General features: G+C 46.0%; 2 protein-coding genes across 9 annotated transcripts in view; both read left to right on the forward strand.

Annotated features, from left to right (window-relative positions):
- The window catches only part of LOC127030719 (uncharacterized), a 69975-nt gene extending 59931 nt beyond the window's left edge, over positions 1–10044 (forward strand). For both annotated transcript variants that reach the window (XM_050917447.1, XM_050917446.1), the window contains exons 2-3: positions 6418–7193; positions 9444–10044. In XM_050917447.1, the coding sequence (XP_050773404.1) occupies positions 6671–7193; positions 9444–9949 (1029 nt within the window). In that variant the 5' untranslated portion in view covers positions 6418–6670 and the 3' untranslated portion in view covers positions 9950–10044. The remainder of the gene's footprint in view (positions 1–6417; positions 7194–9443) is intronic.
- Positions 1–24158, forward strand: part of CBFA2T2 (CBFA2/RUNX1 partner transcriptional co-repressor 2) — a 113734-nt gene that overhangs the window by 58123 nt on the left and 31453 nt on the right. Inside the window, exon 2 of one of the 7 annotated variants that reach the window (XM_050917350.1) lies at positions 3680–3847. The exons of 5 other annotated variants lie outside the window; for them this stretch is intronic. The gene's annotated coding sequence lies outside the window, so the exon portion shown is untranslated. The remainder of the gene's footprint in view (positions 1–3679; positions 3848–24158) is intronic. One more of the 7 variants, XM_050917351.1, reaches the window with a different exon arrangement.

Below are 24158 nucleotides of genomic sequence, written 5' to 3' on the forward strand. Positions count from 1 at the left end.
TCTCGCGTTCCCCGAACAAGCAGGTCTCCTTCCCTGCGGTTTGCAGGGTGGTTCGCGGAACGCGAGAGCAAACCGCGGCGAAGCTGGTCTCCTTCCCCGGTTTGCTCTCGCGTTCGCCGAACCCCCGAGCAAGCAGGTCTCCTTCCCTGCGGTTTGCAGGGTGGTTCGCGGAACGCGAGAGCAAACCGCGGCGAAGCTGGTCTCCTTCCCCGGTTTGCTCTCGCCTTCCCGGAACCACCCAGCAAACCTCAGGGAAGGAGACCTGCTTGCTCGGGGTTCGGGGAACGCGAGAGCAAGCCGGGGAAGGAGACCAGCTTGATTACCAGAGGCTTCCTCAGGTATGCTGGGATACCTGCTTATTCCTCGGAGGTCAAGAAAAGCGCTGGTAAGTGACTATACTTGATTACCAGCGCTGGATCACCAGCGCTGGATCCTCTACACCCGAGACAAAACGGGAGTACGGCCAGCGCTGCAAACAGGGAGTTGCAGCGCTGGTGGTGCCCTGCAGATGTGTACACCTCCTAAGTTGCAGCGCTGTAACTCCCTCACCAGCGCTGCAACTTTCTGATGTAGACAAGCCCTGAGACTCAGCAGTGGAGAAGGAACTGATGGCAGTTCACCTGCGCAGCCTGGTATAGTGTCAGCATGGGGCACGAGGATATCCACAGCGCGTGCGTGGGCTGAACAGACACTGCTAATGAAAATCTCCTATTGAAAGTGCATGCGGACAGAGGGGAGGGTTCATGTGTTTCTGAAATGGAGCATCCATCGGGATGCATTTTCAAGAACTACAGTTACTGCACTGGGTGAATAACCTCCTCTTTTCCTGGTCTTCATCCTCATTCAGGGAAATAGGATTGCCTGTTGGCCCTGCCTTCTGTTTTGAGGAAAACTTCAATATTAATTTTCATTCCTGGGGACAGTGCACATGGTGGTTTGTTTGTTTGTTTTGTTCTGGTCATTATTTTATTGTTAATTGTCTTTGTGTTAGTGGTGTGACTCTGCTGGTTCTTGTTTGGCTTGTACCTGATTTTTCATCGAAGCCAGTAGTTATGACTTATCAATTCCTGGACTGTCACTGCTTTGATTTAATGAAACCTGACTTCTTCAGTGCTTCTGTGCTTGTTATTTGAGAGTTTTGATAAGAGTGTACTTCTGGGGTGGCACCCTTGGTTCCATCTTGCTAGTAGGAATCCTCTAGATGGTCCTATATTTATTCATCTTCTGTGTTCAGGTAACTAACTGATTTTTCTTTTCAATGCTCCCTGCTCCTTTTTTTAATTACTAAGACAGTGCTGTTCACGACGCTGTTTAGTAATTATTCATGACACTTGGGCTGTTGATGGGGACATTTCCAGCCATACATTTGACACTATTTTATCTGCAGTCTGTTCAGGGCTGCCCAGAGGATTCAGGGGGGCTGGGGAAAAGCAACTTCAGGGGCCCCTTCCATAAAAAAAAACAAAAAAAAAACTTGCAATACTAGAGAATACTATATTCTCGTGGGGGCCCCTGCAGGGCCCGGGGCCTGGGGCAAATTGCCCCACTTGCGCCCCCCTCTGGGCAGCCCTGAGTCTGTTCTTCTCCGTGTTCCTGGGTTACCTGTTTTGGTGATTGACAGTCATTAGATACACTTATGTCTTTTGTCACTGGGAATTAGGACCCATCCCTCATAACCTTGTTTGTCCTCAGGGATCTGTGCACTCAACACCTCCCTCGTTGCTGGAGGTAATCCAGGCTTGCCTGAGGTTTGGCTGCTTTTCAGCAATGTTTTCAGCTTAGCTGATAATGACTGCTTGGGTTCTACCAAGCAGCAGGGATTTTTAAATTTTTGTTTGACTACTCTGATTTCTAATATCCTTTCCCTGTTTTCTACTGAGGTTAAAGTTTCTTCTTTCAGGCCTTTTGGTGGTTTGCTAGAGGGCCTGTATGATGAATTTGCTGCATCTGTTCTTAAAAGAAAGAGAGAATATTTTCTTCTCTAATAATTTTCAGGTTGTTTTCCTCTTGTCTTATATTTTTTACCTTCTTTGGTCTCCAAGGAAGATTGTGTCTATTGCTGAGGTCAGACAATAACACTCTGCAGTATGTAAAACCATACGTGCAGCTCTAGTTTCTTTCGTCCAACCTGGATGGTTCAAGGGCTAAGAATTGTGCCAAGGCTGGGAGATGGAAAAATCTAGCTATGGCAAAATGAACATGCTGCTGGCAGGTTAGGAAGAATCACCTCAAGGCTATGATATGGGGGTCAAGGGTGCCTGGTTCCATTACTAATGGGGTTTTTATCCACTTTTTGTGAAGGAAGCTTGTGGTTTGGATTTACTCTTGAACTCTACAGCTACTCCTGGATTCTCTTGGAGGCAACAGGGGCCAAAAAAGTCTTTGTATCTGGTGTGAGAGTTTCTCAGATGTGGCCCTTACCACAATTATCCACACCTTGGTGACCTCTAGACTGTTACTGCAAAATGCTTTGCTTGGGGCCACCTAGAAGGCACAGCTTATACAGAGCCATGCCTCACTGTGTCAGCAACTGGGAGTACCTCATGGCTGTGCCAGCTCCTGTGCCTGTTGAGTGAAATTCAGAATAGGCAGAGTGATAAAGCCCTGCGTGAGTACTGGCTGTCTGAGAATCATCTCTGTGTGACATGAACACAGCTGAGATCAAATGGGGGCATTTAAGGTAAGGGTGCGTAGAGTTGAATGGTGCAGGGCATTCTTAGGAGAGAGCCCCCAATGATCTGGCAAATCATCTGAATACCTCAAAATGCTTATAAACATTAAAGAATTGGGCTTCTTTCATGCACATACACAAGCTAGATACTTTATTAACTCGGTGTCACAGATGAGGAAACATGTGGTGACTTGCCCAAAGTCACACAGCAGATCTGCAAGGCAATGCTGGGGCCAGGTGTAGGAGCCAGAGGTTCTGACTTCTAGCTATTATCTTCGGCCATCACTGGCTTCATTTTAAACTTAATTTCTGAGAACCCTAAAAGTTCTTGAAAGGAAGATTTGCAGTGCGCTCTGAGCTATATGTACAGACCACACACTACCACACATGCATTATGGGGAACAGTGAGTCTAGAGGGCCTTCCTCCTTCAATTTAGAAATAGGTTCCTCTCCTGGGGCCACACCCCTCAGGTACCCAGGCTGTCTGGTTCTCAAGTTTCTTTGCTGGGGTGTCTGCAGTCCGTGCTGGATCATCCTTCCAGTGCTACAGGGTTCAGCAAAGCCTGGTCCTGTTGAAGCTGGCTTGTGCAGCTTCTCTCTCCTGGTTTACCTCAGCTGCCCCTCTGTGAATCTCCTCACTCCAAGAAGGATGCCATAGAGAGACAGCCTTTCCCCTCCTTGACCTTACTCCATCCCTCCCAGGGGCCCTCTGGTGGAGACAAGCAGGTTACATGAGGGAAGCTCCCTAGATACCTCTGCTCCCTAATGTGTACAGATGCCATCCAGAGGTTGGAATGAGGCGACAATCAGCGGGAAACCCAGGCTGCATAACTATTTGTGCTGTTAAATAAACCACAGTGGCTCTGGAGCAAAGAGCGAATACTCTCTGTTCTGAACTGGAGCAGCATCTGCTGGCATGGTGCTTTGTCTCTATAGTCTATATCAGCTCTTATAAAACTAGAGTTGAGAAAGGACACTGGCTGGAAAAATTCCCTTCATTCCTCACAGCTTCTTTTTCCTGCCAAATTCAAGAACTAGGGAATAAAACAATGGCTGGCGAGAATGAAGGGTGAGCAACTCAGTAGTCTGATAGCTAACATCCCATCATAAAGTGCTGCGGCCCTCAGGGAAGCAGGCTTCGAGTCAAGCACCACAGAAAGAAGTCCACAGTGCCAGGTGAAAATTGGTTTGACAAATGTGTGACCTATTTTATTCTGTTTACAGAGCCAGTTAAGGCTGGGGCTAGCTGGGTATTTGTAAAAGACATTTTGCTTCCGTGGAAAAATTCAGGAAGAGGTTGACTTGCAGATGTTCGTCCTTGCTTTTTGCTGCAGCCCTGTACGGAGGAGGGTGGATGCATCTTTAGTAAGTATTGATACAGCATTGTAGCAGTGATTGTATTGTTCAGTGGTGAATTCTCTTCAGCTCAGTCGATTAGAAACATAACGAATGCACCACAAGGTCACTATTCCCGGTGTCACAGAAATGCTTTTCAAAGCCTCCCATCATTGAACTAGTCAGATAAAGAATGACTAAAAAAAATTTGAAAGGTGGATGAGACTGGGAATTGAAAGTGTTTCAGACTGGGTTAAATGGAGCCCAATTTGGTGCTCATTTGGGCTTTTTAAGGGGTTTTGTTAGTTTGTTTTTAATTGCGCCACTTGTTAAACTTTGGTGTGTTACCTTTTAAAAATATCTCCACAGCTTAAGTCTTTAAGTCTCTTCCATGGTAAACACTGCAGAAAAGCAGGGCAACAGTCAGTGTCCTCCAAGAATATTCCCCATTAAACATATTTTAGCAGTTAGACCTGAAATCTGACCTACTTTAAGCATGTAGCCTCACCAGGAATGCCTGCTAGCTTCTAAATATTGTTTTATTTCAAACATGCTAGTGTGATTAAGAAACTAAAAGGAACATCATTACCATGGCCCCAGTTCTGCAGCATGATTCACTAGCATGGGCCTCTGCAACTGCACAGAGTCCCACTGACTTTAGTCGACTCCCCATAGACCCACAGGTCTGCTCCATCAGGCCCTGATCCTCCATTGCGATCGTTATTTTGATCTTTACTATAAGCCTGATCCAAAGCCCAGTGAAGTCAGTGGAAAAACTCCCAGCTGCATTGTGCTTTGGATCAGGCTCCTTTCCTGACTTTTAAGAACACCACATGTTCGCTGCTGCTTCAGAGCTATTTGGGACTAGGCCTGCAGGATGAAATGCTGTTCCCAGCACTGCGCTGGCAACTTTTTATTGCTGTAGCAGCAACAGTAGAATTTGACAGAATGGAGCTTACCTTTCTTGGCGGAAGTGGAAGAGAGGTGAGGATGTTTATTAAAAGGGACAAGATCAGACTTCAAGATGTCAAGCATATAACAGGAATTTAAAAATGCTAAATAAAAATAAACACTAGATACTGTCCCCAAAAAACACTGTGAAGGTAGAAAACAGTGCCAGTAGCTAGAGTTTTTCACCAATACACTGGCACATATATCTGTGCCAAAGCCATGATCTACTACAGAAAATTACCTTTACAGAATCTAAAGTTATTGCTTTATACACTGCTTTAACTGCAAGCAGGGCAAAAAATCTCCCACAGAAATCATAGTTCTTAGGGAAGTGGTAAACAGCTGCGTGTCCTTCCACCTAACCTTTTGGCTTTTTGATACGACAAATGAAATGTCCTTACTAGCACCTCAGCAAATCCTTACATGGATTTTGTTTAAATTCAGTTGTGATTAATGGAAATTTGAAGAAAAAAAAAAATCAGATGTGGCTTCTGAATCTGTCATTTTTTAAAATGATTTGTCATGCTCCTGATTAGTCTTAGAAACAAACAAGCAGGATAATAGCATGCTGTTTAACAAGTGACGTTGTCTGGAAAAGGCACTCAAGATAAAAGCTGGTTAAAGCTAGTGAGCGACTGACCATTTTTTTGTTTTGTTTTGTTTTGTTTCAGAAACTCAGGCCTTGGCTACACTGGCGCTTTACAGCGCTGCAACTTTCTCGCTCAGGGGTGTGAAAAAACACCCCCCCCGAGCACAGCAAATTATAGCGCTGTAAAGCGCCAGTGTAAACAGTGCCCCAGCACTGGGAGCGCGGCTCCCAGCACTGTAAGCTAATCCCCCTGGGGAGGTGTAGTACCTGCAGCGCTGGGAGAGCTCTCTCCCAGAGCTGGCGCCGCAACCACACTCGCACTTCAAAGTGCTGTCGCGGGAGCACTCTCGTGACAGCGCTTTGGAGTTTGAAGTGTAGCCAAGCCCTTAGTTACTAAATAGAAAACAAGTTTTAAATTTAGTACCTCCAAAACCAGAGAATAACACTGACGAACTCCAGGGTACTAAGAGCCAGAATGGTTGTGACTTACTCAAGACCACACAGAGCCAGCAGGAAGTCAAGGGGACTACTCATGCTTAAGCACCTTGCTGAAATGGGGCCTAAATGAACAGATTCTGTCCACATTACATGGTATTTAAAGTAGGGCTGGATTTATGTAGGTATTTAAGGTGCCTAAATATGGTGCAAAGGCTTTGTAAATGTGACCCATACCTTTAAAAAAACCTTGGCAGAGATTTAAGGAATGAAACGGTAAGCGCAGCAGAGACTTGGGGCTTGTCTACATCAGAAAGTTGCAGCGCTGGTGAGGGAGTTACAGCGCTGCAACTTTGAAGGTGTACACATCTGCAGGGCATCACCAGCGCTGCAACTCCCTGTTTGCAGCGCTGGCCGTACTCCCGTTTTGTTTCAGGTGTAGAGGATCCAGCGCTGGTGATCCAGCGCTGGTAATGCAATGTAGACACTTACCAGCGCTTTTCTTGACCTCCGTGGAATAAGCAGGTATCCCAGCATACCTGAGGATACCTCTCTGGTAATCAAGAAAACTCCTCTGCCCTGTGCTCACCTGACCCCTCCTTTAAATGCCCCGGGAAATTTCAAAAATCACCTTCCTGTTTGCTCAGTCAGGCGTGGAGTGCAATTAATCAATCAATCATTCAGCGACCATGCCTCCACGCAACAAACGAGCCCCAGCATGGACCAATGCAGAGCTGCAGGATCTAATTAGTGTGTGGGGAGATGAGGCTGTTCAAACACAGCTGCGCTCCAGAAGGAGAAACTACGATACCTATGGTCAGATATCGCAGTCCATGCTGAGAAGGGGCCACGAACGGGACGCCTTGCAATGCAGAGTAAAAATTAAGGAGATGAGGAGTGCATACTGCAAAGCCCGTGAGGGAAACCGACGCTCAGGAGCAGCCCCCACAACCTGCAGGTTTTACAAGGAGCTGGATGCCATACTTGGGTGTGACCCCACCGTGAATCCTAGGAGCACAATGGAGAGTTCAGAGCAGGGAGAAGTGGGGGATGGTGTAGAGGATGAATACAGTGATGCTACTGGCGTTGAGGGGGACACCCCGGAGTCTCAGGACACAGGCAGCCAGGAGCTCTTCTCCAGCCCTGAGGAGACTAGCCAGTCACAGCAGCTGGAAGCGGACGTTGATGAGGAAGCTGAGGATCGTGCTCGTGGTAAGTAGATTGCAATGCTTTGTGATAGCAGGATTTTCGTTATGGCTGATTGCATGCATGCCTAAACGTGGAATAGCCCATTGATGTGGTCTATGACATCTGTGTAATCTGCCTGAGTAATCTCTTGAAAAGTTGCAGCTAGATCTTGGGCAATGTGCTTTAACAAGTTTATAGGTAGAGCCAGCGTGGTCCCTGTCCCGGTCAGGCTAACTCGTCCGATCCACTGTGCAGCGAGGGGTGGGGGGACCATGGCCGCACACAGGCGAGCTGCATAGGGGCCAGGGCGGTATCCGCATTCCTGTAGAAGACCCTCCCGCTCTTCCTTGGTAACACGCAGCAGTGATATGTCTGGCATTATGAAAGCCTGTGGATAGTTTAGGGATAATTGAGGGCAGGTAGCTAGAAGCACGGCTCCCCAGCGCAAGGCGGTCTGTTTCCTCTGCCCCAATCCACCCCCCCCTGCCCTTCCCAGCACGTAGGCATCCAGGCGGGGTGCTTCTTCCTCACCGATCCCCCCTTCCAAGCGTGAAACCTGCCCTGCGGTGTGCTCTTTCCTTCACCGATCCCCCCTTCCAAGCGTGAAACCTGCCCTGCGGTGTGCTGTGTCCGTCCCCCACCCCCCTTCCAAGCGGGAAACCTGCCCTGCGGTGTGCTGTGTCCGTCCCCCACCCCCCTTCCAAGCGGGAAACCTGCCCTGCGGTGTGCTGTGTCCGTCCCCCACCCCCCTTCCAAGCGGGAACCGTGTCCTGCGGTGTGCTGTGTCCGTCCCCCACCCCCCTTCCAAGCGGGAAGCCTGCCCTGCGGTGTGCTCTTTCCTTCACCGATCCCCCCTTCCAAGCGGGAACCGTGTCCTGCGGTGTGCTGTGTCCGTCCCCCACCCCCCTTCCAAGCGTGAAACCTGCCCTGCGGTGTGCTCTGTCCATCCCCCACCCCCCTTCCAAGCGGGAAGCCTGCCCTGCGGTGTGCTCTTTCCTTCACCGATCCCCCCTTCCAAGCGGGAACCGTGTCCTGCGGTGTGCTGTGTCCGTCCCCCACCCCCCTTCCAAGCGTGAAACCTGCCCTGCGGTGTGCTCTGTCCATCCCCCACCCCCCTTCCAAGCGGGAAGCCTGCCCTGCGGTGTGCTCTTTCCTTCACCGATCCCCCCTTCCAAGCGTGAAACCTGCCCTGCGGTGTGCTGTGTCCATCCCCCACCCCCCTTCCAAGCGGGAAGCCTGCCCTGCGGTGTGCTCTTTCCTTCACCGATCCCCCCTTCCAAGCGGGAACCGTGTCCTGCGGTGTGCTGTGTCCGTCCCCCACCCCCCTTCCAAGCGGGAAGCCTGCCCTGCGGTGTGCTCTTTCCTTCACCGATCCCCCCTTCCAAGCGGGAACCGTGTCCTGCGGTGTGCTGTGTCCGTCCCCCACCCCCCTTCCAAGCGGGAAACCTGCCCTGCGGTGTGCTGTGTCCGTCCCCCACCCCCCTTCCAAGCGGGAAACCTGCCCTGCGGTGTGCTGTGTCCGTCCCCCACCCCCCTTCCAAGCGGGAACCGTGTCCTGCGGTGTGCTGTGTCCGTCCCCCACCCCCCTTCCAAGCGGGAAGCCTGCCCTGCGGTGTGCTCTTTCCTTCACCGATCCCCCCTTCCAAGCGGGAACCGTGTCCTGCGGTGTGCTGTGTCCGTCCCCCACCCCCCTTCCAAGCGGGAAACCTGCCCTGCGGTGTGCTGTGTCCGTCCCCCACCCCCCTTCCAAGCGGGAAACCTGCCCTGCGGTGTGCTGTGTCCGTCCCCCACCCCCCTTCCAAGCGGGAACCGTGTCCTGCGGTGTGCTGTGTCCGTCCCCCACCCCCCTTCCAAGCGTGAAACCTGCCCTGCGGTGTGCTGTGTCCGTCCCCCACCCCCCCTTCCAAGCGGGAAGCCTGCCCTGCGGTGTGCTCTTTCCTTCACCGATCCCCCCTTCCAAGCGTGAAACCTGCCCTGCGGGGTGCTCTGTCCGTCCCCCACCCCCCCTTCCAAGCGGGAACCGTGTCCTGCGGGGTGCTTTTTCCTCACCCGGCCCCCCTTCCGAGCAGGAACCAAGGCATCCCACTAACATGGGAGAATTTTAAGCAAAAGTACTCACCCCATTGCTAGACATGTCTTAGCTTTCTTGAACTCTACAGTGTTATGTGAGGTATGTGAGAGGGATGCTACCTACAGTTTCAAATGTCCTTCAAAAGTTGATAATAAACAATGATGCCCCTGTGTATTACATGTCTCTATCTCTATTTTTTCTAGGCAACTCGAGTAATGCAGCTGTGTCACCGGCCTCACGTAGATTGCAGAATTTGAGGCGCAATCCTAGGAAATCAAAAGAGGAGCTGATCAAGACCGTCCTGAACCACTACAACAGGGAAAGTAGGAAGACTGAGGAGTGGAGAAAAAGTGTACAGGAATGGAGGCTGACTGAAAGCAGGAGACAGGAATTGTCTGCCAAAAGAATAGCCAGGCAGATGATGAGACTCCTGTCTCGCCAAACCAAGTCTTTTGAGTCTCTTGTAGCCATGCAGGCAAATATATACCGTGCTAACCCACAGGCTTCCCAAAGCACTGTTCCTTGTCCCCCTGTGTATCCTCAAAATAGCTTTATGCAGCACCCAGTTCCTTATTATCATCAGCTGCCCCCAACACCTATAACATCACCTACTAACCAAGATATGTTTAATTCTTACCCAGTGCACTCCACCCCCATCATTATGCAGCAAAGTAATGGTGAGTTGCATCAGACGGTTACAATTGAGTAAAATAGGAAATAGTAAAACCTCTGAATGTACTGTGAACCACCCATACCCCCTTACCTGTTTTTTACTGTATGACAAATAAAAGGTTTTGGTTTGTATTTCTTTCCATATGTTTTATTGGTGACAGAAATGGTTAATTATACACAGCAAGGTAAAGCAAAGCACAACACATGCACCAAACATTACTGCTGGCTCTCAGCATCAAATTGCTCCCTTATAGCATCCCTAATCCTTGAAGCCCTTTCCTGGGCCTCCCTATTAGCCCTGCTCTCTGGCTGAGCAAACTCATTCTCCAAACGTCTAACCTCGGAGGTCCATTCCTCACTGAACCTTTCACCCTTCCCTTCACAAATATTATGGAGGGTGCAGCACGCGGATATAACTGCGGTAATGCTGCTTTCCATCAAATCTAGCTTCCCGAACAGACTGCGCCAGCGAGCTTTCAAACGGCCAAAAGCACGCTCCACAGTCATTCTACAGCGGCTCAACCTGTAGTTGAAACGCTCCTTGCTCCTGTCAAGCTTCCCAGTATATGGTTTCATGAGCCATGGCATTAATGGGTAAGCGGGGTCTCCCAGAATCACGATGGGCATTTCCACGTCCCCTACTGTTATATTGTGATCTGGGAAAAAGGTCCCGGCCCTAAGCCTCCTGAACAGGGCACTGTTCCTAAATATGCGTGCATCGTGCACCTTTCCAGGCCATCCAGAGTAAATGTCAGTGAAATGCCCACGGTGATCCACAAGCGCTTGCAGAACCACAGAGAAGTACCCCTTGCGATTAATATACTCCGATGCCAGGTGGGGTGGAGAGATAATAGGAATATGCGTCCCATCTACTGCCCCTCCACAGTTAGGGAAGCCCATTTCTGCAAAGCCATCTAAAATGTCCTGCACGTTACCAAGAGTCACGGTTCTTCTTGTCAGTGTTCGATTAATGGCCCTGCAAACTTGCATCAGCACCATTCCAACGGTGGACTTTCCCACTCCGAACTGGTTCGCCACAGATCGGAAACAGTCTGGAGTTGCCAGCTTCCAGACTGCAATAGCCACCCGCTTCTCCACAGAAAGGGCATCTCTAAATCTCGTGTTCATGCGCCGCAGGTTGGGGGCGAGATCATCACAAAGTCCCATGAAAGTGGCTTTCCTCATACGAAAGTTCTGCAGCCACTGCTCGTCATCCCATGATTGCAGGACGATGTGATCCCACCACTCAGTGCTGGTTTCCCGAGCCCAAACGCGCCGGTCCACGGAGCAGAGCACGTCTGTTATTGCCACTAGCATTGTACTGTCTGCATATTGATGCGATTCAGTACCATCGTCCGACTCCTCAATGTCAGTCACACGCACATTTAGCAGCCTAAGGATTAGATCCACAGTAAGGCGAGATGTGCTGGCAATATTCATTAGTAAGGTATTCAGTACCTGAGGATCCATTCTTGAAAGATAATGCAGAAAAACCGCTTTAGAGTCACAATGCTGCCACAGTGCTCCGCATGTGTACCAAAGCAACGCTGGCCGTTGGAACAGGAACAGGAAGCAGAAGGACAATCACACTTCCTTCCCCTTCCCACAAGCCCCAGCGCCGCTGTGGGACGAGGTGCCCTGTGGGATAGCCGCCCACAATGCATCACTCCCAACAGCGCTGCAGTGTGGCCACATCTAACAGCACTTGCAGCGCTGCTAGCAGTAAGTGTGGACACTCTGCAGCGCTGGCCCTATACAGCTGTACTAATACAGCTATAACAACCAGCGCTGCAAAGTTTTAGATGTAGACATGGCCTTGGATGGTAATATTTTGAAGGAATTACTTTCCCAAAGTGTCTCTGAATGGCATCGCCTGTGCACCATCTCCATATTTATCACGTCAAGGAACTCAAGGGAGAGTTTCTACATTTGTAACTTTGCATGTAGTAGAAACACATTTGCTGGATTGTGCAGTGAATAATTTCAGAACATTTGGAAGCTTAACTGCTTAAAAGTAACTTTTTTTTTTTTTTTTGAAGTCGGATAATCGGACTTCCTCCACACATCTCTCAAATTAGCACATACAGTGAAGGTGTGTATAGACCACAAATAGGGTGATTATCATAATGTTAATATTCATATGAAGTTTTTGCTTCTGTTATACACAATGTTTCATGTAAACGTTATCACTGGACTCTGTTTTCCATGTACAGTTTTTATGTGCGTACAGTTCACACACATACATGCAGGGAAATTACCCTGAAATCGTCTTTGATTCAGTGTTGGTGATGGCTCAACAATAGAAACTGCTGCTCTTAGTGTTCTTAGGTTGTATCCCAGCTGTACTTGTTATGTCTGGTCTCGGTTGGACTTGAATTCATTAATCTTCCTCATGTTTTCGCCAGTAAGGCAAACACAAGACAGATGTCCACATCTGGAAGGTTAGTTCCAGCCATCATTATTGCACTCAAATAGTTTAAATTACAGTAAGACTATTTGGAGAGCAATGAAGCACGAGGAGATTTTTAAGAACTCTGAATATGTTATTTTGGTATTCATTAAAAATGTTTAGCAGCTGGAATTTTTCATTCGAAATGCTGTTAACCTAGTGAATAAATATTGCAGAGGATTAAATATCTGTGTTACATTAGAAATGGATTTTCAACTTATTTTGTACCCCTGTGTGCAGTGGTAAACAAACGAAATGTTACCAAAATATTTATAACTAATTTAACTAATTATCGAGGATATTTTGCTTTGCTTGACCATGGTTGGCTATCCAAGGCCTGGGCATTGTATTTCTGGTTACAGTATTGGACAGCTAGATCATGATAGTGAATGGGGTTTTGCTTTTTGTGGAAGGAAGCAAATTTCTCTAACGAAGGAGTTCAGAGGTGTTTCATCATTCTATCACTGCAGAATGCCAGGCGCAAAGTCTAGACAGGTTTATTGGCTACTTTTAACAGTTCAGAAAGGGAAAAGATGGACTCCTGAGGGAACAACTGCACTAACTTTATTCTTGCACTTCTCAGTGTAAGTTGTCTTCAGGGTATATTTTCATAACAGAAAAGTGTATCAGGGTGTGCATTAGGTTCCTCTTGATTCCCACATCGATTGCATTGTGTGACAGATGGCCAAAAGTCACATGCCTACAGCTGAGGGAGAAGAGCCCCAGTAACTGTCTAATGCACACTTTGACAGAGCAGGCAGTATTGCTCACTAACCCTAATTTTTCTCCAAAACTCGTGGAGTCTCATGCAATTTGTCCTGCTGTGGAAAATATTGCGTAGCAGAAGAACAAGCGGAAATTATTTTTTCTAACCTCTGCTTTTATTTTACAAATAGTCCCTGAATGTTCTGGAGCCCTTCTCCCTTTACCTGGGCCCAGCAGCCCTTTTTATTATAAAATCTAAATGGTGACCATTGAAGAGCTCTTCATTTGGCATTTCCAATACAAAGTGAGTATAAGGGGTCCGGAACTATGAACTGCTGCTTCCAGGGCAGCTTGGCATTTTGGGGTCAGGACAGTTTAAAATGTGACCTGCTTTCCCTCCCTTCAGCTGCCTCCCTTCAGTTCTTCCACCCCCTCCCCGAGGCCACTCTTCTAAGTTCACCCCCACACCACATACCCCATTGAATATAATGGATGACAACGGGGGTTTCGTTCTGCAGTGATTCCATCCGAGCCATGTCCCATTGAGAGCTGGTACAAAGCTGTAGAATGATCAAAAACCCAGTCAGCTTCTGTCAGTGTGTCCAGCCATGTTCCCTCATGTCTATTAGGGACTAGGCTGAGACTGCTAAATATATTTCAGTTGAACTCCAGGTGAAAGTCAAAGCTGTTAACTGTTTTGCCATCTAGCTCCATAATAAGTCTGTTGAATGAGCAGAAAGAAACTGTATACCAAGCGATGCTCCTCAGACCGTTTTAGAGAATCAGTCCTCTATGATGCAAATCAGTCATCAGCAAACTTCTGTTGGCCGAGATTCATTTGTGCCTGTGAAATTAGAGAAGTGATTTCTTGCATACCCTGGCTACGTATTTAGAGATTCTCATTTATCTGGACCCAAGCTACGTGTGTCATTAGGTTGTGGACCAAATTTTTGTGGCAGTTTCATCTGCTGAGCGCTAAATTTGCTGTGGGTCTGTAAACCAGAACTGAGCCATAGACTCTGTGTAATCTTGAGCCAGTGGCATGTCATGGCTGGTACTGCGCTGTTTATTCAGGAGGAAAGGAAGATCCAGTTGAAATGATCATGCTGAAATTAAATATGTGACAACAAAATAGGAAGAATTGCTATAAAACTGAGCAAATGCTGATAACTTCATACTGCCAAACACATTAATAGGTTTTCATAAAAATCACTGAAGGATAAGACAGAGAAGGCTCAGCAATCAGCCTTAAAGAAAAGAAATGATTAATCTTATTTTCCTTATTAACTGCTTTCTTGACTGGTTGCAAATGATAACATGTTCTGCTATTTCAATTTCTTATAGCTAAGTTCCACATAACTGAACTTGAAAGTGAAACAGCTGTGTGTGGGAGATGGAGAGATGGCAATGGAGATGCATGCATTTATTTTTGATTTGTGAAATGCCTATCCCAAACTCTAGGGGCTTAGTCCTGCAAGGTGCTAAGCACTGCTGTGAGGTGCTGAGTCCCCTCCACTCCCACAGCATCTTGCAGGATCAAAGCCTCTGGTGCTTTGTAAACTGAAATATACATAAAAAAATGGATTGATCACATTCAGTGAAGTACCCAGGCAGGAACCTTATACCCACCCATCAGAATAGGACCCATAGTAGCCCCTTATAAAACTGTCCATGCATAAAAGAGAATGCATTGGGCGTCAGTAGATCTGGGCTCACCCAGATTGGCCACTGACTTATTGTGTGACCTTGAGCATATTACTCAACCTCTATGTACCTCAGTTTTTTTAACTGTAAAATGGAGTACTGTAGCAACATTTGCCACCTTTGCAAAGAAGCTAGACAAATTTGGACTGGAAGTAAGGCAAAGTTTTAATGGTAAGAGTAATTACCCATTGGAACAATTTACCATTGGAACAATTCTCCATCACTGACTATTTTTCAGTCAAGATTGGGGTTTTTCTGAAAGATCTGCTTTAGGAATTATTGGGAGGACGTTCTTTGGCCTGTGTTTTATATACAGGAACTCGGCCTAGATGATCACAATGGTTCCTTCTGGTCATAGAATGTATGAAAGCACTTTGAGGCCACCTGGAAACTCTCTATATGGAAACATAAAATCTTTACCCTATATGTTTTATGACGTTTTCCCTCTTACCCAACTGGAGCAGGGATTTTGTAACAAAATACAATTCACCCTTCCCTTCCCTTAAGGCTGCTTTTATTCATTGTCTTTATGCTGCTGCTCTCATTAATGCTTTGTGTATCTAATCCTTTCCTCTTTCCCCACCTTTTTATGTAATTATATTGCCAAACGATAAAAGATTTGCTGTTTTCTAGGCAAACTGATTTTCATTTGAGCTTGGGAGACACTGCCAGGTATCCGACTGTAGGCTGATATATTGCTGAGCTATTCACACAGGGTTGTAGAGACTGACTAATAACAAATGCTTTGCATTCATATAGCTCCTCTCATCTGAGTATCTCAAAGCACTGTGCAAAGGTGGAAAGCTCTTTATAAATGGCTTGAAGCAGTCAAGGGGAGAAGACAAGACATCGTCAAAGAGCAAAGCAAAGATGTTAAAAATAAAATTTAAATGTGATTCTTCCCATTTCTCAGTTCCTAATGTGAAAAATTATTAGCTTGGTGGAGACTGAAAACAGATGGTGAGCAGTTGGAGCAGATAAGCACGTTATTCAAAATAAACATTCGCTGAAGCTGGGAAGGTGGCAAGCTATATTTCACTCCACCCTATTTACATTATCAGGTCAAGTTACACTGATGCGGCTTTTAGGCTTCATTAAAATTAACAACAGGATCTCCTGGAAAGCAAGGAAATAGCAATGTGTCCTTTTAATCATGGACTCATTTGGGCTGGAATGGATATCTAATAAGCCACTTGGTCTGCCCCTCACCTTCAGGGCAGTATTGATTTAATTATCCTAAACTATCCCTAGTAGATTATCAGCAGGATCTAGTTTACTACTGAATAGCCCCCAGAGATGATAACTCTATCCCCTCCTTGCCCTCTTGTTCCTTTTCTGACCCATGTTTCTCCGAATGTTCAAACTGAGGGTTTGTCTACTTGGGATGTGGGGCATGGCAAGCCAGGGAGTGAATCTGCAGCACGCTAGCTTGCTGCGCAGTAACATCCTGTCTGGACCGTTCTACAGCACGCTAAAAGTTCTAAAATACATAACTTTGCTTTCTCGTCTATCCTGTTAAACTATGAGAGTCCACAAAGCAGCCTGAAGGGATGTCTTAAGTGTTCTGAGCCTCCACTTTGAAGTATTATGATTTTATGTAACTTCAGGTTCATGACCCTGCAGGATCATCTCAATCTTTTTTACTTACTTGGCAGATAAATGAGTTCCATGCATTTTGCTTTTTTTTCGGGATGGTGGTTCTTTAGGATGAAAGACAGACCTGTCTGCTCTGCAGGGATCTCAACGATCCCTGGGCACTTACTGTATGAGTAGCGTTTTGCCCTGCTGTCCCAGCTAAAATGTTCCCTTTCTCTACGGCTATGTTATATGCTGCTCCCACCCTTTCTCTCAAGAGGCTGCGTTTCAGTGGGCACGTATGCAGAATCCTTCACTCCAGAAGGCATCATGTAAAAACAAAATATGGCTACTTTATAGACATCAGAATCCAATCATCTGGTGGCAAGTGCCTTGCTGACTCTGATCACTCCAACTGTGATGAAAAGCGGATGGAGAGGGTATCTTTGGATATATGGTAGGTCTTACTGTAAACAAACCTGTGAACATTCATTTACTTTGAATGGAGATGATTTCCTGTCTTGCTGCTTCTAACGTTTTTGGTTTTTAATACAAAATAGAGAAATCAGTTTAATAGCAAAGTTGGTTGAACCCAGCAAACAGTTTTGTGTGTTGCAGGACAGACTTTGCTGGTTTGTAGTTAAGACCTACAAACTAAGGGCTTGTCTACACTTGAAATACTACAGACGCACAACTGCAGCTGTGCTGCTATAGTGCTTCAGAGTAGAAACTACTAACGTGGATGGAAGGGGTTCTCCCATTGGAGTAGGTAACTCACTTCCCAGAGAGGTGGTAAAAATTCTTCTGTCAACCTAGTGCTGTCTATACCAGGAGTTAGGTCGGCTTAATTATGTCGCAAGGGTGTGGATTTTCTACATCTGAGTGACATTGCTGGGTCAATCTACCCTTTCAGAGTAGACCAGGTCTAAATTCAGATTCAACATGTACTTCCTTAATTGAATTAACTTTTCTAGCACTGAATCAATAAAATACTTGTACAAATCAGAATAGCCTTATAATCTTGAGCTGGTTAATATATAAAAGGCAGTTACATTGTCTACATATCATATTAGCCTTTGTTCCATTCTTCCCGGCACTATATACTTGCCTGAAAGCTCACTGCTCTGGCTATTGTACCAGGATCAACATTTACTCTTCCACTTCCGCCATTTCTAGCTTAATGCTGGGAGCCAGTTTTGTCACTGGGAAACTGCTTGTGCTCACCTTTTTAAAACTAGATTATTCCTCGTTGTGCATTGACCAGGCGATGGATGCTCCTATCCCAACATTCTGATTCCTTTCATAGTAATTCAGCCTTTCTGTCCAGCTACCCCCAAACAGTACTGCTTAGCATTGTGAGGTCAGTGGCACAGCATCCTCCCACCATTGGTCCCACTTTGTTTCTAGCTGAACCTTCTGTTTCCTAGATCACTTCCCATTTTTCCCAGCAACACTATCTTCGTCTGTTGGGATGTGTTTAGCTTTCTTCTGTCCCACTCCAGCACTGTGCAGTTCTCAAATATGCCAGGATGCCAACTTTTAAATATTGAAGCTTAATGTTGTTATTTAACAGGTTCACAAACCACATTTTATTAGCACATGTAAATCGCACATCCTGATATTATCTTATCAGCCTTTTGGCGTCATCTAGTCCTTCCACTGGCCATGGTTATTTCACATTGAATTCTCATGGTAGCTGCTTATCTAGCTTTTGTCCTGCAGTCCTTTATTTCTCCTGGCTCTCGGTTTCTTTCTTCATTTCCAAAGACTTTAAGATAGAAATTAAATTTCTAGAGTCTTTTAGACACTCCCTAGCCACCCAGCTATTGTGATTGTTTTTTTTATCTTTTTCAAAACTGTATGAATGCAAAGGATTATTAAACCAGACTTTTCTTTTTATCGTTTAGCCAAATTCTACTTAAACTGTATTCTTCTGAGGTCACCCATCATAGCAACACTCTCCTTTTATTAAGTGCAATAGCAGGAAGGTTTACTTAAAGACAGTAAATGTCTTGAAAACCTGTCTTGGCTGGTGTTTAAACTGTTGAGTTGAAAAAGTGTGTATATTGTGGACACAATAGGGCATGTTTAACGCTCAGCTGTTGCTGGAGAGCTGAGGGGAAGAACTTCTCTGATTTGTGAGTGAAGGCAAAGATGGTCTGATAGCTTCCTCCAGAACCTGTTCTAACGAATTATTCATTCTGGGACTTGATCCTCAACTAGAACTAAGCCTGTGCTTGTTAAATGAGAAGTTGATCAGCAGTGCTACTCTTAACTGTTGTTGTTCTTTGTCTGCTACTTGAAGACAGGAGTTGAGGAGCAAAATAAAATACGATGCAACTAGCAGAGAAAGTCTAGTCAAACCAATTACTGGAGTGCCATGTAGTATATTTTTCGGTTGGGTGGGTGTCATGGGGCGCACTCATTGCTGGTGGCACCTGATGTTGGGCATCCTGGGGATTAGTTCTGCAAGGTATTGTGTTCTCCTCCAGTGATGTCTCTCCCACTGTCTTCTCGTACGGAGGCCTGCTTGCGCCAGGAACTGCAGCCTCCTTTTCGTGACTCAGCCCTCTGGCCAGATCACAACATGGTTCCCCCTTCTGGGAGGCAGGAGGGGTGGTGTAACAAAGTCTTTCCTGGACCAAATCGTCCCAGCCAGTCCACTGTCCTCTGCCTGGTATTTGCCATGTCCCTAGTGGCTGGTAGGGAAACTGGGTCCCTGTGACGAACTGGGAAAGTTCTTAATGTTTTCTCTGAGTACTGTGTTGGTGCCTCAGTGTCCCCATGGCAGTTCTTAAGTATCTGGCAGAGCAAAGGGCCAGTGCACCTAAATGCCTGACACTCTGTCTCCTAGCAACTGATGGCCTGGGCCCCTCCTCTGCAAAGGTGCCAGCTGAAGGTGTTGGAGACAAAGGGATCAGGTGACCTCCTGGCCCGGGAAAGGGGCTGAGGAGAGAGGAGGGGCTGGGAGGGGTTGTGAGTCTGGAGCTGGCTGGGGTCGAGTGAAGTGCAGACCTGGGGGTCTGGCTCACTGCCCCCCAGAATGGACCCAGCCGAGGGGTCCGGTTCGCTGTACCTACAAGCTCTGTTTTAGACCCTGTTCCTGTCATCGAATAAACCTCTGTTTTACTGGCTGGCTGAGAGTCACGTCTGACTGCAAAGTGGGGGTGCAGAACCCGGTGGCTTCCCCAGGACCCCGCTGGGGTGGGCTCGCTGTGGGAAGCGCACGGAGGGGCAGAGGATGCTGAATGCTCCAAGGAGAGACCCAGGAGGTGAAGCCGTGTGAGCTTCTTGCCCTGAACAAGTCTGCTCCAAGGGAGAGGAGGCTCCCCAAAGTCCTGACTGGCTTGGTGGGGAGCAGTTCCAGAGCATCGCCCGGTGACTCTGTGACAGTCCCACCCTCTACTCTGGGTTCCAGCTCAGGGGCCCTCCAGTTAGCCAAGGCCTGCACTGCTGTCCCTTGCTATTTCTCCTACCTTCCTGGCTTTACCCCTCTTTGGGTTCACCAGGGAGTAAATGTGAACTACCCTCTATAGTCCCAACGCACCTCTCTCCTCCCAGGGAGTGACTGCAGCCTGCCTTCCTGCAGCCCCTTTCTGTTGCCAGCTTCCTGGCTTATATAGGCGCTGTCTGTCCCTGCCCAGTTGAGCCTTGTCTAATGAATCCCTGGTCCCTGGCTCCTCCTCCAGGTGCATCCTGGACAGTTAATTGGGCCTGATTTACCCTCTCAGGGCCAGTGAGTACACCCCATCACAGTAGGATACAGTACAGCTTTGTGGTCAGCAGTTCCTTGAGTGGGCACAAAATCAATCCAGCCTCATGAATGCATGGATCAGCATTCATGTGACACCCCCAGTCAGTGCCCAGCCTAAGCCGAGGAAGCTAATGATCCAACCAGCAGACCAAATTCAGTGATGAATCCAGGTCATGTGCCACCTGAGGCATGTTGCGCATACGCTAAGAAGAAGAATGCATTGAAATTCCCCATCCTTTTCGCCACAAGGACGTCCTTAGTGGTACCCCCAAACCAAACAGCTTCCTACCTCCAGGCCATCCAATATACAAAATCAGCTGAATAACGTGGATATCAGCTGAAATCTGTATTGATTAATCATTGTAAAATCTGGTTTTCAACCCCCGTGTCCCTGTTGCATTTCTCCATCAAATTTGAGAGGATGGAGACACTAACAGTTGTCAAGTAAAGAATAAAACAGAATGTCAATGGCCAGGATTCTTTTAAATAAAGCGAATCTTATTCCCTGGTAACACTTCAGATTGTTTCAGGTTAGTTCAGTATAGTTTTTGTCTCATCTTGGCACTGGCAGGAATATTCTTTTGTTCATTCAGTGCGTCTTCATTAACCAGTCAACATTTGCTATCTCTGGATGTGAAGTCAGCACAAGTCGTCATAAAATTATGATGTTTGGCAGCTTGATGGCAAAAACCGTGTGCTATAAACATGTTCAATCTGTGTCCTACAGGCAGTGTTTGGAAAATAGCGACACAGAATTCATAAACGTTTCTAAAATAGATCCAATCAGCGCTGTCAGACCAAACCATGTCAGCTAACATTCTCCCACAAGACATGGAACAACAAGTTTAATCGCTTTGTAGAGGAGCAGGAAGTAGCACTGTAGTTTGTCTGGAATTTTGGAAGGAAGCCTGTTTGAAGTGTAACAGATTAAGATGTCCAATTTAGGAAGTGATGATAAATTGACGTTCTGAGTAGTCAAGCTATCAAATGCAACTGCTCTTCTTAGAGAGAGGCTGCAGGGACAAATGCAGGTTTGGAAGAAGGAGTTTGGTTTGCCAGTGTTGTCTTGTTTGGTGCTTCTTATGAACCTTGTATGTCAGGGAGCTGAAAAGCATCCTAACTTGGATGTGCATTTAGACTGAACTCATGTTCCACTTCCTGCCTCCAAACAGTTAACGTTGCACTTGATTCTATTCAACATGATTTCAGATAACGGGGAAATTTTATGGCTTGCACACAGTTTGAACAGCCGCTGGGTGTCCCTTCTCCCTAACCACAGCTGGAGATCAGCAGCTGGAGACTGAATAAAAATCCTGTCATTGATTAACCAGCAAACCTTCCTAAACAGTTCAGTGTGAGAAGAAAGCAATGTTCCTTCAGCCCTTGATGGGAGAGCTGACCTCCTCCAGCAGTGTCTGTATTGCCCTGTTTTAGCTCATTTTTCTCTGTGTGAAGCTGAGTAAAAACCGATATTATTCCCATTAAAGGGATATATAAAATCAGAATGTTTAGAAGACAGATATGTCTTTATCTTGGTTACAACCACAACAATCCAGTAATAGAAAGCTTGTGAAATCTAACAGCGCTGCTTGCTTTTTGTATTTCGCTCATGGTGAGCCATGAAAACAAGCCACTTGATTTCTTGTGAGTTTGGGCTTTCAGGTTCTCATGCACTGCGACAGAGCAATGCAGTGTTTTTCAAGTTATTACAAGTGCATGGGATTGTTTATTGAGCGTGGAGGGGGTGGGAATTCCTTTGAACTTTCGTTATAGCTGGCAATGGCAATATTTCTGCTTGGACTTTATTAAAAAAAATAAAAAAACACTTTATTTTTAAAAATGTGCCCTTGGTAGTAGTGTTTTGACAGTATGTTTAATGTGTCCTGCAAATGGTTTGGAAAGAGAGATCATCAAAATCAAGATTCCATTCCGTGCTCTAGGGAGATCGTATGTCTCATGTCATTTTCCCCATATGTAGTTGTGGGAACAGGTTTCGCAGGAAAGGGATGAAAAAACAGAGTATGAAAGGGGTACCGTGCATATCTTTGCATGTGAGCTGTCTCGTTGGAGGTAAAGGCAGGAGAGACTATTGAATTTTGTAAAGCTAGAATAGGAAGAACAATTTACAGTGAATGACTTTTAATAAATGTTGTAGAAATTTCTTTTCTGTTTGTGAATTATCTGACAATCGATTATAATTTCCATGAGTTAGCTCACTGTTTGCATTTACTCAAATGATTTGTGCAAACATATTTCAGTCACTGGGTATCTCACAAACTATGGAGCAAAGTATTGGATATTTACAGTTAGAACTGTTTTGACTGAACGCTGTCGATCCCAGGGTGTTTCTGTTCCCTGAACAGATGAGTGCAACTCTTAGCATGAAGTTTCTGGTGTGAATATTTTTGATTGCAAATTTAAAATTTGTTTCTGTGAATATTTGCTAGAGTATTTGCAGGAAGTGTAGAAACAGGAAGGATGGACACATTCAGTATGAATTAATGTAAAAGCGTGAACGAACACTTGCATACAGAAGTGTACAGTATATGGCCAGTGTCTTGAATAATCTCTCTGGTCGCTTTCTTGGTGGATGGGAAGCTGAGATTTGAAGAGAAAATTACTGATGTGAAACCAGGTTTATATAAACTAAAAGACACACCTGCTGCCATATAAATACTTTAGGACTGCAGATTTGATTTGATTTTTAATTGTGAGCATTGAAATGGAGAGAGTTTCTTAATTGCTTGAGAATGGGGGGTTTACTGTAAATCATCTCTGCTCACACTGCCAGTGTCACCTCTCTAATCTCACAGAGAGGAAGATTGTCGGAGTGCAAGATCCATTTGTTACCTTGCTGACCTTAAGGATGATTTTCCACAAGGAGAATAAATGAGATACCTGTGGCCTGGTGTATGCAGGAAAAACAGGAGTGTGTGACTTGCATAAGGGATTTCAGACCATGGGCAATAGTGCCAAGTGCTTGGTGCAGAAGGGCTCTGGCGCCAGGTTGTTCCTTCTATGCTTTCACAAACCAGCGCCTTTACTGAGGAGAACAAATTGCTGCCAGAAATTGCGAAGCAGCAGGTTTTGTGATTATAATTAAGTGAAAAACTTCTCATTTCAATCAGTTTCCTTTTAAAAAAAATAGGATTGTTCCACTCAGAGTTTAAGCCCTGGTACAACTGTGTTCTTTAGTACTGATTGATAACTTGCAAAAATTACATCGTTATGTAGTATTTATATATTTACAAAGCACCTAAAGTGTTTTAAACTCAGCTCTCAGTGGGCGGTTCCTTATAAAGTCCCTTTCAATAGCTTCCAACTCCAGTCTAGAGAGGTTGGGTTGGACACAGGTCTGGGAGCCAGGAATTTCTTAGTTCTAATTCAGAACTGGAAATTGATTCCTTCCAGGGCTTTAGAAAAGTCACTTCACCTCTGTTAGTTTTTTCCAGTTGTAAAAATGTGGATGCTTCTTACCTCTACTGACGGTTAATGCTTTGAAGATGAGAAGGGCTGTTCTAGCTCTTAAGAAGTATTATTTGATGTTTCTAATCAGCCCCAGAGGTCTAGCTGGGTCCTTCCTGCCTATTAAATCCGCGCTAGTAATACAGATTATGCTATCAGAAGCTTTTTGACAATTCTCTTGATGCTGCACATGGCAGAATGGAGTCCAGCTTGCTCTGCAGTGCTAATAGAAGTTAGATTTGTTCTTTGGCAGTGAAGGAGCTGTGAGTAGCAATTTACTGTTTTTTCTGAAGGGCCTTCCTAACATAAATATGCTCTGAACTTTTTGGTGGGCTTGTTAGACAGGAAAATGCTTCACTATATATAAACAAAAAACTGCCCAGCCCTCCTTCATGATAAGGGAAATGCCCTGTGTGCCTTCTCACCTTTCAAAGTTCCAGAATGCTTTTTCCTTTGCCCACAGCCAATCAGCATTGAAGGCAATTAGTTTCAGCTGCTATAAAAGTATCCAAGCAGCTGAGGTGTTTTTATTTTGCACTAGAAAGAATCCAAACTTTTCAGTCAACGCCTCAGTAGGCATTTCAGTGCGCTGCT

The sequence above is a fragment of the Gopherus flavomarginatus genome, chromosome 11 (genome assembly GCF_025201925.1).
Source record: "Gopherus flavomarginatus isolate rGopFla2 chromosome 11, rGopFla2.mat.asm, whole genome shotgun sequence".
NCBI lineage: Eukaryota > Metazoa > Chordata > Testudines > Testudinidae > Gopherus > Gopherus flavomarginatus.